Here is a 16,299-nt window from a genome sequence, read left to right as displayed (position 1 = left end):
GTATTATGTATTGTACCGAATTGTATGTGCTATTGTGCTATACTTTTGTACAATTGGCAGCATAGGTTTGTTTACATCAACATCACCATAGACACTTAATGGGTTGCACTGCACTGTCAATAGGTGATAGCAATTTTTCAGCTCCTTTATAATCTTATGGGACCAGCATCATATGTTGCAGTCCATTGTTGACAGAAATATCATTATATAGTGTCTGTGACTGTAATTGAAAGTGTTGTGTTCTAATAACTGTGTTTATAAAAATAAGTGGCAGATCAGATTTGGCCTACAGGCTGTAGTTTGGCAACTCCTGTCTTAGGATAGTTTTTTTATTCCTTGCAAATGTACATGGATGACTGGAAAGAATTGTTCAACTTATTTGTAACTGGTGAGATAAGTTTGAAATACATATATTTGTATTGTGTGATGTTGCCTATATTTGAATGTTACTTGTAATTTTGAAGATACTTTATATGTGTTTACCTAGCTATTTAAATAGTTAATAGTTGTCCATAAAGATAGTTTTTCTATGGTTCTTTATCTGAAGAGGGATTTTGTTTTGTTTTTTTGAATGGAAGGGCTTAGCACTTTTATATTATTTGTTATTTTCTATTTACAACCGTATGTTTTTTATTTTAAATATGACATAAGTGTTCATATTAAGATACTTAAGATATCACTATATTAAACCATATTTATTTTAATTTTTGCTACACTCATATTGAGGCCAGATTTAACTTTTTCAAGAGAAATTGTTAAGGTTTTGGAAGTTGCTTGAATGACAGCCTGACCTCTTGTTTTTGTTTTTGTTTTTTTCTGTAAAATAAGAATAGCAAAGGCAGTGTCTAATTTAACCATACTGTGTAAAAGTAAAAAGTAAGTAAAAGTATACTCTGTGCATGTATGTTGAAAATATTTTTCTGGTAATCTAGAGTTCTGTTCTATTCTCGAGTCTGCCATCTGGCTGAAATAATGATATCAGTTCATTTACAGTGACCTGAATATCTTATATGTGATTTTATTCTGATTTTCCATTTTTAATAAAAAGGTACTATAATAATATAATAATAATAATGAAAGTACCATAATAATAGTGATTTTACATGGGAATAATTTAAAATTTTTAAACAAAACAGAAATTGCCTAGGATTATCACCTAGTTTAACTTATAATAGGCTATGCTAAGTTGGTATTCTGTGTGTGTTTGTCAGTGGACAACAATATGTGCTGTAGGGGGTGAAGAAGAGTAAGGTATCATCCTTCCACAGGATGCTTAAGTAATAAAGGAGTTGCTTTCTTGGGATGGTAAAATATATTCAGTGTATTTTTGTCTAAAAATTATCTTCTAAGGTTATATTACATTAGAACTATTTAACGATCTTTGTTTCTGTATTAAAGTTGCTGTAAACTTGATTATTTACCTTGCATTCTTTTCTTTTTCTACAGGGATTTGAGTGAAAGGCCAAAAGAAATCAAAGTCTCCAAAATGGAACAAAAATTCAGAATGCTTTCACAAGACGCACCCACTGTAAAGGAGTCCTGCAAAACAAGCTCTAATAATAATAGTATGGTATCAAATACTTTGGCTAAGATGAGAATCCCAAACTATCAGCTTTCACCAACCAAATTGCCAAGTATAAATAAAAGTAAAGATAGGGCTTCTCAGCAGCAGCAGACCAACTCCATCAGAAACTACTTTCAGCCGTCTGCCAAAAAAAGGTCTGTTTTTGATAACTTCTCTCATGTCTCTGAAAAAAAAATGTAAGTTTTTTATACTGTTGTAGAATGGTATTGTCTTTAGTCTGTTCTGATTAAGTATGCTTCTGCTGCTGCGGCTTTTTGACCGCTTTCCCTCTCAGAAATGTCCCTGATCTCCTTCACTAGAGCCACTAGACAGTTTCTCCTTCATCTCCTTCTATGTATGTACTTAACGTGTTATTTTACTTGCCGCAATTCTCTTCAATAAGAACTAAGCCCCCGTCTCAGTTCTAAAATCACATTTCTGCTGGTTTTCCTTGAGAACTGCTCTCACTCCCTCTAGGACCATATTCCATCAATTATTTTCTCAATTTCCATATTTTGAATATATTGATCATCCCAGATTTTTTTCTTCTGTTTTCAAAAGTTCAATCTCACCTTTATTTTTGAAAACCTTCCCTTGACCTGGTTTCTTCCTCTAGCTACTGCTGCCTTTTTTCTTGTGCCGTCCCTGTTAAGCTTCTCAGAAAAGATGATGTTATTTCTCCCATTTCTGTATGAACTTTGGAGGACTTCTTTTCTTTCCCCTACTGCTCTTTATACTCTGCCTTCAGGTTTTGAGACTTTATTACTGACAATCAACATATGCGGCCCTAACTTTTCCTTTAAACTTTACTTCTTTTCCACAGGGGTTTCATGCTGTTTCCCCAGTAATAGACCTAAAAACTTTTTCTATCCTCTCACCAAATGTGTGTTTTTTTTTTTTTTTTTTTTTTTTTTTTTTTTTTTTTTTTAGTAAAATAGCTTACGTTGTTACAATTTTTGACTCTTGTCCTCTGGCTCCTGAAATCAGTGTTATTGATTGTTATTTTCAGTGTCTGTCAATCCCTCCATTTCCATCTATTGCCAGGTTCAAACTCTGACCACCTAAATTATTACAAAAACCTCTCGATTGGTTGGTTTGTCCAGTACCTTGGCATTAAATTAGTGTTAATAGAACATTGGGTTGACTGTTCTTGTTCAACATGAATCCAATAAACTTCTGGAGAACAGAGTCCCAGATCTTTGTGTCTTCTATGGGCTTAGTACAGTTTGCATAAAGTGTTCGGTATTTATTGAATGAATGATACAGTATTGTATAGGAAACTTTTAGTGATATATTCACATAGCATTTGCAGTATACAGTCAGTACCGTATTGTAGATTTAGTCACTCTGACTTACTGTCTTGAATCCATCTCTCATTAACCCATCAGATTGTATTCCCAGGGTAATTTTCCCTGCCCACAACCCTACTACGTTATAAAGTAAGCTGCTGTCTCTTGGCAACAGTTTCTTTGTATTTTTATATTTTTCTACCTTTTCCTGTAATTTATCAACTAATGCAACTTAAGCAGAGAAGATAGAGATCACCGTACTGCTTTAGCCACAGGGTCCGTCAGTTCTATCAAAACAGCAGAATGTATGTGAGTTCTGCACTGTTTTCAAAGGTCTATTTGTTGATTTCCAGTAATATTGTTAATAAAATCAAGAGTACATTGTGAACTAAATGGAGGGAGTGATGAATATTGCCAAACTAAAAGGTTACTTAGCTGTGTTCATTTTCTTGTTTTGTTTTCTTCTTTTTTTTTAAATCTAAGGGAAAGGGATGAAGAAAATCAAGAAATGTCTTCATGCAAATCAGCAAGAATAGAAACGTCTTGTTCTCTTTCAGAACAAACACAACCTGCTACACCCTCATTGTGGAAAAATAAGGAGCAGCATCTATCTGAGAATGAGCCTGTGGACACAAACTCAGACAATAACTTATTTACAGATACAGATTTAAAATCTATTGTGAAAAATTCTGCCAGTAAATCTCATGCTGCAGAAAAGCTAAGATCAAATAAAAAAAGAGAAATGGATGATGTGGCCATAGAAGATGAAGTATTGGAACAGTTATTCAAGGACGCAAAACCAGAGTTAGAAATTGATGTGAAAGTTCAAAAACAGGAGGAAGATGTCAATGTTAGAAAAAGGCCAAGGATGGATATAGAAACAAATGACACTTTCAGTGATGAAGCAGTACCAGAAAGTAGCAAAATATCTGTAAGTAACATTTTAAATGAGAGGTATAGTACATAGAAGCTTAGAATGCTAACAGGTACTTTCGATTTTGTATTGACAGTATGAGCATCCATTAATGTCTTTAACACTCAGTACTATAGGAATTTGTTGGTTGATAAGGTAAATGGTAAATGTTAAAAGTACAGTGATTCTTCAGTAGTGTAAAATAAATGACCACAAATTAAACTTTCATATGAGATTGTTTTACTAGATTTCCAAATTAGGCTGTACTGTTACAAAAGACATTTGGCTATAATGATAAGTGTAGGAGATGCTTCAGTATAAGAAACAGGCACAGAAAGATGAAGTTAATAAAACAAAGTATCTACTCAATAAATTTTTAGGATATAACATCACTAGGAATTTTCATTTTCACTTAGGTTTTGTAATGTCCTTGTCTATTTTCATGACTGTTGATAATTTGTCTTACCCACTTTGATCTATGAAAACACCTCAGATTATTTTCTTTTTTGTATACATCAGTAAGTTGACCTATCTGTAGATTTGTTAGCTCTTTAGATGAGAGCACAGACCTGATGAAGTAAAACTTTAGTATTCTGATCTCCAACGTGGATTCATTAGCTCCACTCATTCATGGCTGTGGTCATCCTCTCCAGTAACACCTGCAGAATAAGGACAGGAATAGGCGAAAGGATAGGATTAAGTGAACGGACGTTATAGTTTATTAGCTAAGCAGTTGAGAACCTAGTGTGTATCAAGGACCTTATAAATCTACAACTACTATTCAAAAAACAGAACCTATGTCCTATTTGGCCTGTGTATTGTTATCTTCATATAGGCAAGGGAATCCCCATTATTTGTTACTTTTTCTGAGTGATCCTAAATGCCCTTCTGTGGACCAGCTGCATTGGAGTCAGCTGGTAAGCTTTTCGAAAATATAGATTCCCAGGCCAGAGCCCCAGAGATTTTCATTCAGTATATCTGATTTTCCTTCCCAGGATAAGTTCCCTCATTGTGTTAGCTAAGAATTCCTTTGATATTTTTAAAAATTCTAAAATCAGTGGCTTCCGTAAGATAGGATCTTTTTTCCCCTATAAAAGTATCCTGGAAGTAGATAATCAGAGCTGCTTCCCATGGTATTAATTTACTAGGTGTCTATCTTTCTGCTCTTTGAGAGGGTACCTCCAGCCATCAAGTCTACTTTCCAGGGAGGAAGAATGTGATGATGAGGGGACAGGTAAAGGCCTTTCCAGCTGAATTCCTCCCTGTTTTGTAAGGAGCTTTCTCAGAAACCCAACTTAATAGCTTTTGTTATTGGCCAGAATTGGAAATAATTTAGCCACTCTCTATCCTCAATCTAGAAGAGTCTGGAAATGTTTTAAACTTGGCACATTGCTGTCCCTGATAAAGAGTTGCATTTAAGGAAGAAAGAGAGAATGAATGTTGAATTATCGGATTCCATTTTGCAGCCAGAGTGAGAACTTCAGAGACAGAGGGTTTTTTTTTTATTGTGAAGGATTTAAGACTACTCTCATTTCACAGATGCACTAATTGAAACAAGAGATTTGTATGTTCTATAAGTCACTTCTGTCGCAATTCCTACTATGGTGGAGAGCTAGGTAAATTAGTTTAATGTGACATTTGTTGAAATCCAAGACATCATTTGCTAAGTTTAATACATTTACATATGTTTATAAAGCTATCTTTATTCTGTTGGCATTATGGATTTACATTGTTACTTTAGTTCCAGACTTTTCAGAATCTGTATTCAGGTTACTTAATATTACACGTAAGTGTTTAGAAAGTTAGCCACTTTTTACATTACTTTGGCCACACCTTTGGAAATACATTTCCCTTGCTGTGCTCTCTTCTCCTCTGATTTTCTCTGACATGTTATTTTCTTTAGTCTTCTTGTCCTAGTACATGCTTTAATCTTTTTTTTTTTTTGAGACAGAGTCTTGCTCTGTCGCCCAGGCTGGAGTTCAGTGGTGCGATCTCCGCTCACTGCAAGCTCTGCCTCCCGGGTTCATGCCATTCTCCTGCCTCAGCCTCTCTAGTAGCTGGGACTACAGGCGCCCGCCACCACGCCTGGCTAATTTTTTGTACTTATAGTAGAGATGGGGTTTCACTGTGTTAGCCAGGATGGTCTCAATCTCCTGACCTCGTGATCCACCCACTTCGGCCTCCCAAAGTGACTTTAATCTTTTTTTAAGTAGCTTCCCCAACCCCCTTTTTTTCCCTCAAATTCCACCCCAGATTAGTCTGCTGCTATGGTGGCCACAAATCTGTCTGGAAATGGTTGTGGTTTTAGTTTGTAACAGCTCTCCTTGGCTCATCCTGGATGACTGCTAATTAATCTTCCTGAAGACCTACTTTCACTGCACATTCTCCCAGGGCTTACGTCACTCGGGGCACTGGGCATTAGAGCACAGACAGGGAAAGACAAGAACTGAGCACTATACACCCTTGACATGGGAGCCATCAAACAGTCTTTCATAGACCAAAACTTTCATTTAATATGTAAGGTTTATATGAAGTATAACGATACCAGGAAATATAATTATTTTATTTTGCCCTATGATTCTATAGTATAATTCCATTTTTCCTTTATTTTACTGTTTGAGAATTCATGACATTCTAAATGAAAATTACAGTACAAAATATGTTGTAGGCTTTTGGAGAAAGAATAGCAATTTAATTGCGGTATCTCTCATTGAGATACAGTTGGCCCTCTGTATCCATGGGTCCCACATCCTCTGATTTTACCAACCTGTGATTGAAAGTATTTGGGAAAAAAAAATGGGTCTGTACATGTACAAACTTTTTAAAAATTATTATTTCCTAAACAATGCAATATAACAACTACTTACATAGCACTTACATTGTATTAGGTATTGTAAGTATTCTAGAGATGATTTAAAGTATATGAGAGGATGTGTCTAGGTTATATGCAAAATTTATGCTTTTTTTAATCAGGGACTTGAGCATCCATGGATTTTGCTGTCCATGGGAAGTCATGGAACCAGTTCCTCAGGGATACCACGGGGATGACTACTACAAGTTAAATCACTGTATTCCCACACTATAATATTTTTAGTAAGAATCTGTAATAGGTACAAAAGTATTTCTGTTTTCAATGTAAGGTTACTTTTAAAAACTGTTTGAGACACTTGTTTGTTCACATGCAGCGAACCCTTTATCTAATTTCCCCTGATTGTTACAGCTTGCATAACTACAGTACAGTATCACAACCAGGAAATTGACGTTGATAAAATCCATCAACCTTACTCAATGTGGGGTTGTTTTAAATTATTTTATTTTTGTTATTTTAAGAATTTGTCTGAAAGTTCATGTTAATCTCATGGATTAAAGGAATTGGTGCTTAATTTTTTTAGCTACAGAAGTGACTGTCAGAGAAAAATACTTCTTAATCCTTTTATTTAAAAATTTTTTTGGCGATTTTTTGAAGGCAAAAAATGTGATACTTCTCTTTGGTGTTGGAATCCCTAGCTATATTTCAGAAAGGCACTTTCCAATAGATGTTGATGGTAGAACTGTCATTTCTCTGTTTTTGGATCTAAATTTAGATTATAGCATGTCTGTAAGATTTCCTTTCAGCTGAAATGGAAAACTATTAGCTTAATATTCCTCCTAGGACTTTATCCTTATATGAATGATAGCTGTGCCTGAGTCTTGGCCTTACTTTCAGTTTCCCAGTCTCTATAAAATGCAAAACTGACTCAAGATCCTTAACATTCTTCTCCTTAACAGCACCCACTGTGTCTATAGTATATTTCCTCTTCACTTCATTGTACTCTCCTTTCTCAAGTCAAGCATTTTTATATAGCATTTTTTCAATACCCAGTAGTAAATTCTTAAAACTACAGCATTTTCCAGTACCCTGTAGTAATAGCTACCACTTATTGGATACCTTTATTATATTTACAGCAACCCTACAATGCAGCAGTTAATATCCTATTAAACATGTGTGGAAACTGACAGTGGGAGTTTTTAAGTAACTTGCCAAGGTCACATAGCTAGGTTTGACAACTTGGACTTAAACACAGGTCTACCATGCTCTTCTGACTGTTCCTTTTGTTAGCTTTCACTGTGTAATTCACTCAGTTATTCCATTACTGTAGGCATTGGGCATCTGCCATGAAAGGCAGTTTGAGAAGAGAAGTTTCATAAGCATTGAGGTAGAATCCCCAAGACTTGGTGGTTTACCTATATGGGAAATAAATAGATAGGAAAGAATATAAGTTAATTTCCAAGCTTATATTCTGAGTATCTAGGTAGGTCGTATGATTCTCTGAGTTGGAAAATCAAAACTTGCTCAAGAGGAAGAGCAACTTTGAGAGAGTAGGGCAGGATGGGGAGAAGGTCCATAAAGGGAGTTTGTATTCTGATTATGTATAAAGGGAGTAAAATGTTCTGATTGTGATAACAACTTTCTGTAAATGATATGTAAAAGTACTCAGCCTAAGTAAAATGGCACTTGATAGGGTTGAAACATACATTTAATTCTATTGATTAAAATATCCTCTTTACTCTGTGGGGAAGCACAAAGTACATTTGTTTTTCTGCCCTTTCCAACTTCATTTTTAAAACTTTTAAGACTTACTGCTATATTACTGAAAATGTGATGTAAAATGTTATGTGCCCCACTTTGCATCCAAGAGAATTGTAGTTTTTACTGAAATCATTACCCATTTATGTAATATTGTTCCGTCTAGGACATGATCCAGACATGTTAATGTGAAAGATACTGTGACTAATATACAAGGCAGTCTTCACTTTTATTGCAGACAAATATCTTGAACAGTTGAAGTAACTGTTTCTTCTTTAAGTATGATTTAAGATACTATTGTAAACTTGAATTCTTTTAAAATGTTTCTTTTTTGATTTTAAAAGTAATACACAATCGTACAGACATGTAGAAAATAAAACAGACAGTTTGTTGATAATCTTACCATCTACAGACAACCATGGTTAATATTTTGGTATTTTCTCTTTCCATTTTATTTTGCAGACTGTTAGTGCAATTTTGTAGTCATTTTTTAAATTTACTTATAATCATTTTCCCATATTGTTAAATATTCTCTAAGCATGTGATTTATATGGATTTAGATTGCTTCCAATTCTTTGTCCTGATACTGCAGTATCTCTTTCAGTATATATTTTCATCTCATAATTTCTTTTGGAAAGACAGTTGAAAGCCAAATGCCTGGTCATACATAACATGAATATCTCTTAAGTTTTTAGAAAGGAACCATTTTACACTTCATCTTATTCAAAAGGCTAAGAAGTGATAGAAACATACCATTTTATAACTCCTATGAACAGTATTTTTTGTTTTATTTCTTTAGCAAGAAAATGAAATTGGGAAGAAACGTGAACTCAAGGAAGACTCACTATGGTCAGCTAAAGAAATATCTGTGAGAAACGTTTTATTAATTTTTATACAGATTTGGCTTACGAGGACTGTCATCTCATCAATTTTTGTGATTTTACATTCTTAGGATTATTTCTCTTTCCTAATTATGGCTTACTTCATGATTGTGCCTTGAAATGGATTGATCATGGTATTATTATTATTATTTTATTTATTTGTTTATTTATTTATTTTGAGACGGAATCTCACTCTTGTTGCCTAGGCTGGAGTGCAATGGTGTGATCTCGGCTCACCGCAACCTCAGCCTCCTGAGTTTAAGCTATTCTCCTCCCTCAGCCTCCCGAGTAGCTAGGACTACAGGCATGTGCCACCACGCCCGACTAATTTTGTATTTTTAATAGAGACGGGGTTTCTCCATGTTGGTCAGGCTGGTCTGGAACTCCCGACCTCAGGTGATCTGCCCGCCTTGGCCTCACGAAGTGCTGGGATTACAGGCTTGAGCCACCATGCACGGCCTGGATAGATTGTATTATAACCATGATGCAGTGAAAAGAGTATAGAGAGAAGCCAGGGTGTAATTCCCTGCCTTCTGCTCCTTAGGTATGTGGCCTCGAACAAGTCATTTTCACATTTAAGAACCTCAAATACTCTATAAAATGAGGTTGATGCTTTTCTAGCAGAATTTATATCAGATAGAGTAATGGATGGGAAATATTTGTAAACTCTAAAAGTTTAGGCTGTTCTTAATAATGTGCTGATTACATTCTGTCACTATCAGATGAACCTTTTTTTCTGACTTTCCCCTTTTTTTTCTTTTTGACTGCTTTTATCTTAGATGTATTAGCAACTTGCATATTAATTATGTAGTTACAGCAGTTAAAAGAACTAAGATGTCAACCTTAAGCAGCTGTAATAATGTTGATGTGTAACTGACTAGCTAATAGTAAATGACATGAAGCCAAGAATCTCATCCAGCAATTGAAAGATAACAGGAAGGACTCTTGAGGCAAATTTAACAGCTATTAATCTTGAATTAAAAATGGCTTGTCAATTAATGAGATAGTATGTCCAGAATTGATGATTGACTTTTTTGAGGTGTTAAGAATAATAAAAGATACAAACTATTGAGATTCTCAAAAGTTTAAGAAAAGTAGATGAGGACCTGTAGAACAGGATATATTATAATCTCAGTGTACAATTTTAATGAAAAGCAAACAGTGCTGAGATTTTGTGTCAATAAGATATATATCTGGAGGTAAATTGTTTACTGAGATGATATTTATTAGAATAACTACTAGGTTAAAAATACTTCACAGTTTTTAGCCTTCTGTCACAGATGAGTATGTTATGTTTCCAAAGTTATAGAGCATTTGAGTAAGTAATTTTCTTATCTTGAATTAGATACAATTTGATTCCAAATACAAAGTTCAGGTACAAGAAATAAAACATTTTTACTATTTTTTCAGGTATTTGAACTTTTTTCTATAGATTCCCAAATGACAAGTGACTTTTCTTTGTTATTTCTTCTCTTTCTTACCTATCCATCTTAACCCCGTTTAAGAACAATGACAAACTTCAGGATGATAGTGAGATGCTTCCAAAAAAGCTGTTACTGACTGAATTTAGATCACTGGTGATTAAAAACTCTACTTCCAGAAATCCATCTGGCATAAATGATGATTATGGTCAACTAAAAAATTTCAAGAAATTCAGAAAGGTAGGTATTTCAACTGTATCACAAGAGGTCAGTGTTTGAAATGTTTTTAGAGATACCAGTGATGCTAAACAAAGATAAAAGCAGTTTACGTTGAAAACTGATACTTCTTCTGCTTAAAATGCTTTAAAAAATTCCTCTAGGAACGATATGAACTTACAGTTAATGAATATATTGAACACCTAGAATGAAATAGATTTCATCAAGATTGAATTCTTTAGAGGTTGCTGTTTATCTGGTTTTCTCTATCTTAAGCAGGAAGTTTTTGTTGATAATCACAGGATCTTCTCTGTTAGTCTAATATTGGTCTACAACTACTTGAGGAGGTTCTTTAGCTCAGGACTTTATGAAGATTAAAATGTATTTAAAATAACTAAGCATATTCAGTAATTCAAACTATAGTCTATATTTACATATAAAACACAATATAAATATATATGCTGAGTACGATCATCAGACCTGAGTTTCTGCTCATTAAGGAACTGATACTTATTTTATCAGTAATGGTTAAAAAGACTTCTATCCAGTAGGTATTCTTTTGTTGTCTTACATTTGCTTCTTGCTCCAGACCTACTTCTGACTGCTAGCCTTTACTTATCCATTTGATCAGAGTATAATAATTACTCAAAAGTAATTTTTGTGGAAAACTGCTTTCCTCTATAACATGATCTTGCCATGACTGTGAGGTAGTAGAGATTTTTCTCTCTACTGTGAGCATTTACTATTAACATTTCACAGTTAAATTAGTTTTTTCCCTTCTATAATAGTACCTAAAGGGTTCTGAACTCCATTTGATGGGAAGAATCTCTTCTACTTAGAGCAGAAGATGGAAATATCTTCCACTTAAATGGCACCACTATACTTTTTTGTTTAACACCACTTTTTCTCACCCTATATCTGAGGCTCATGAATAGCACAAAGGCATTCTTACTGCATGGTTACTTCATGTTTAATATTGTGTTATAAGATCTCATTAAATCAAAATTCAAAAGACTTTTTTTATAGTTTTACAAAGAAACAGTAATGTTTACTACTGGCACAGAGTGGTTTATTAACAACTGAAGAAGTATGAAGTAATATGAATCTCTGGAAAGTGGTTTGGAAATACTTAAAATGTTTAAAAATACTGCTATCCTTAACCAAGTAATCTGTTCTGAAACTATAGAAGAAATCCAATCCAAAATTTCTATAGGAAGATGTTTAACTGGATTGATATTAATGCAGGAATTTGTCTGAGTTCTTTACATCTCCAAATCATGCTGGGCCTGGTCGCTCACACCTGTAATGTCAGCACTTTGGGAGGCCAAGGCAGGTGGATGGCTTGAACCCAGGAGTTCGAGACCAGCCTGGGCAATATGGTGAAACCCTATCTCTACAAAAAAATATATAAAAATTAGCTAGGCATGGTGATGTCTGCCTGTAGTCCCAGGTACTCAGGAGGCTGAAGTTGAAGGATCATTTGAGCCCAGGAGGCGGAGGTTGCAGTGAGCCAAGATTACACCACTGTGCCGGGCCAGGTATCAGAGCCCCAGCACCAGGAAGTGGTCAACTTGCGGGTTGGTGAAAAGAATTTACCGACAACAGTATAGATTTGGAAAAGGAAAGTTTATTAGAAAGGAAGAACACTGCAGAAGAATGCAGAGGGGTGCCTCAGCGAGAGGACTGAGCACACCGTGGCGGATTGTCCTTAGGAGCATTTATGGACCTTAAGGTGGGAGCTTGGGATTGTAAAATGAGTTTCACCATGGCGTTCCAGAGATGTATAAAAATTGTAGTTACTTATAAAAGTTGAAAGAGGCCTGGAATCAGAAGCCGACTTTAGATACTAGGGAAGTTTGATTACTTCTAAATTACCCAGATAAGGAGTTTTGCCTCCAGTTAGCCTGTTTGATGGTCACCGGTTGGTCTTTGCCCCCTTCTAAATTGCTCAGAGAAGAAGTTTTGTCTCTGGGGCCTGTTCCATGGTCACCAGGTGATTTTCTCTCTCCTCACACTGCACTCTCCAGCCTAGGTGACAGAGTGAGACCCTGTCTCAAAACAAACAAAAAACCCTCCAAATCAATGACATAGCGTTTTTTAAACTTTTAAAATACTGCTTAGGGGTGAAAATAAATTTAAAATTCTCTTTCTACTTCATATATTGGAATTTTAAAAGCATGTTACAAATATTAAGGAACTGTTACTATTAACAATGTTATTAACTAATAACAAGTATTAACAATGATCTTGATGGGCATTTTCACATGGAATTTTCTTTTCTTAAAGCACCTCTTTACTTGTAAACAATTAAAATATCAATTAGAAGTATAAATTGTTGGCATCCCCAACATCTCCTGCTTGGACTCTGTGAACTGGAAAGTTTTGAAAAAGATTTAAATTTTCATCAATATTAGAAAGGGCTTAAGCTTTGAAGTCATTAGAACAAAATACAGTGCTTTGAATTGTAGTGTTTGTGTTCATCTTGAGTTGCTTTAATTGTGAAATGATAAGGTAAGGCCATTTTAAAATAAAAACTCCAAATGAAAAGTGTTAAATTATTTTTAATACATAAATCCCATGACATGTCCAGATCTGTATATAGTAATAGCTATAAAAGAAGGGCAAAAACAGATGGGTTTAGAACAGAGTTACTGCTCTCACTTTTATTTGTAGAATATAAACATCTTTGGCACTTATGCATGATTTACCATCTTTGCTTTTTAATCTTTTTAAAAAAATGGTCATTTTTGTTTGTTAATATGTTTTACTGTACTACTTTTATTATTCAATAGGTCACATATCCTGGAGCAGGAAAACTTCCACACATCATTGGAGGATCAGATCTAATAGCTCATCATGCTCGAAAGAATACAGAACTAGAAGAGTGGCTAAGGCAGGAAATGGAGGTTAGTAGGAAGTGAGGCCCAGAAACTTGCTTAAATTGCACTTTGGTCCATTATGGTGGCCTTCAAGCAAATTCTTCTTAAAACCAAATTAAAATAAGTGACATAAAGTCATTCATTCAGGAACATTCCTGAGTTACAGAGCATTAATCTATACCCTTCCATAACACTTCTTTAAAAGAATACTAAATGTATTTTTGTTAAAAAAAAAAAAAAAAAAGGTGAGACCTAAGAAATTCAGTTTACATCCTAATGAAAAGGGGGAGATAAAAGCCACAAAACTTTAAGGGAAACTAAAAGAATGTGGAGTATATTACAAATATATCACTTAAATGTATGTCAAGGGACTGGCCTTTTTAAATCTGGGGATTGTGTTTTAACAATTCTGAAAATTTCTTATTCATTTTCTTGAATATTAGTTACCTTTTTACTGTTTTCCCCATTATCTCCTTCTGGAATTCCAACTTAACGTAAGTTAAATTTTCTTTTCCATTTGTCTTTCCTGTGTATTTCATTTCTTTGTTTCTCTGGGTTATATTTTTGGCAACTGCTGCAGATCATCTTCCAATTTACTACTTCTGTCTTCAACTCTAGTTGGCATTGCATCCGTTCATTTATTTTTTCATTACTGGAAGTCTGTTTTATTTCTTTCTAAGTCTTCTTGTTCCTTGCTGTTTTTCAAGCTTCCCCTTTTATATTATTTGCCTAATGATACCATTACCTAAAATGTTTGATCTGTTTTCTGCTCTTATGGTACCTTGTTTTCAAGTTTGTGCTTTGTGATTTTTGAATATGAACTGATTGTTTTCTTTGTAACTTGATCTGTAGGGTTTTCTTGAGTCTTAAGTTCAGATGTATTTCCTCTAGAAAAGGTATGTTTTCTATCTTTGAGTCTTCTACCAATATGAGACCACTTTAAATTAAAATCTCTTGTGATTCTTTGAATCACCCAGACAGTTAGTACGTATTAATATTTGGACCAGAAGCCGGAGTGAATGAAGGCCGGCTTATCATTAGAAACTTCAAATGAGATTTTTATTTCTTTCCTTCACTAAGTGCCAGAATGAAGATGGACAAGTTTCTTTGCTAGCTCCTTCTGTGTTGTAAGGTTTATTTCTCTTTCTTCTTTTAGTGCTGGGTCTTTTATTAAAGTCACCACGTTGGGTTTTCTTTCGTATCACTCATACCCCGTATAGACATTAAAGCAGAGTTCAGGTTTTTCATGACTTGCAGATACTCATAGGGCAAGGCAAAAGCTGACTGTGGTCCTTGCTAAGCTCTCAGAGTTCCTTATTTTGCTTTATAGTGGGTATAGTGTAATTCACTTTTAAAAATGCTTTTTTCTCAGTTATTTTAAAATAAGGGTTATTTAGGAAAGTCACTTATGAAAGTAGAGTTGTTAAGGTCACTCAGGATACTTATTTTTTAAAAAATGAAAGAATGGAAATCACATCCTTTCTCCTTTTCTTTTTTGAAAGAATAATTGGCTTATTTTGTAACATGTGCATTCCACAGAATTATGGCAGTACACAAAGAATGAAGATGTGAAAACCTAAAGCCCAGAAATTACCTATTTAAACAGTGAAGTGAACAATATTCCAGACATCTCTTCATTGAGGAGTAGTGAGAGTCAGGGACAGACTGGGAAGGAAGAGAGAGACATTGATAGGAGGAAGTTAAACTGAAGGCATTGCTGAATTTCTATAAATGTTTCTTCCCTCCAAGATATTTTATTTTGTGAGATCTGTCTAATATTAAGGAGGAAAACTATAAAAAGCACTGTAAGTCGGAATGGGTAGTTCTAAACTTCATATTAAGCTCACATACAATTATTTGTTGGCTCGCTACAGTGAAAAGTGAGGACAGTATTAGTACTTCCTCCCACCTGGCCTCCCTTACCTTATGCCAGTCCTATTTTTCCCCTTTTTAGGTGACTTGCATGCATGACCAGTCATCTTTCTTAAGCTCGAAAGCCAGTAACACTCAGAATACATCTCAGTGTTGATCATTCTCCATTAGTTTTTCCTGACATATAGTATGCTGTTTTGATTTGCAGGCGTAATTCTCTTTCTCAAGGAACTTTTTTCTATTAAATATTTTGAATATTTTATATTTGCTGGGCTCTCTATAAGACATTTAAGACATAACTATCCTTTTATTGGATTACCTTTGTCGTCCACATCTATTTTTTCTGCATTCACTGTGGTTTTCTTAGGCTCTTTCACTGTATCAAAATTTTATATTTCAGGTGTGTCTGTAATGTTTCTCACCAAGTATGTGACCTTAGGCAGATTAATGTCTCTGTTTCCATCTGTGCAGAATGAGAATAATAATAGTACCTTTATTTCACAGACATATGAGGATGAAATCAGATACTACATATAAATCATTTATAACAGTGGAAAGTGTTAGCTATTTCTAATTTAATTCTGAAAGGCTGTTATTATGGTTCTTTTACTTAGCATTTGTTCTTTTTTCATTTCATTGTTCTTTTATCTGATTTTTTGTCATTATTTCATTGATTTCATGTTTCTATTTTACTTTT

General features: G+C 34.5%; 1 protein-coding gene across 2 annotated transcripts in view; it reads left to right on the top strand.

Moving 5' to 3' along the window:
• The window catches only part of NBN (nibrin), a 51,364-nt gene that overhangs the window by 27,814 nt on the left and 7,251 nt on the right, over positions 1-16,299 (top strand). For both annotated transcript variants that reach the window (XM_003821145.7, XM_055116714.2), the window contains 5 exons: positions 1,447-1,719; positions 3,337-3,784; positions 9,133-9,201; positions 10,720-10,875; positions 13,644-13,757. In XM_003821145.7, coding sequence (XP_003821193.1) covers positions 1,447-1,719; positions 3,337-3,784; positions 9,133-9,201; positions 10,720-10,875; positions 13,644-13,757 — 1,060 coding nt within the window. The remainder of the gene's footprint in view (positions 1-1,446; positions 1,720-3,336; positions 3,785-9,132; positions 9,202-10,719; positions 10,876-13,643; positions 13,758-16,299) is intronic.

The sequence above is a fragment of the Pan paniscus genome, chromosome 7 (assembly GCF_029289425.2).
Source record: "Pan paniscus chromosome 7, NHGRI_mPanPan1-v2.0_pri, whole genome shotgun sequence".
Taxonomy (NCBI): domain Eukaryota; kingdom Metazoa; phylum Chordata; class Mammalia; order Primates; family Hominidae; genus Pan; species Pan paniscus.
The sequence above is the reverse complement of the archived record's forward strand: the minus strand, read 5'-3'. Positions and strand labels throughout refer to the sequence as shown.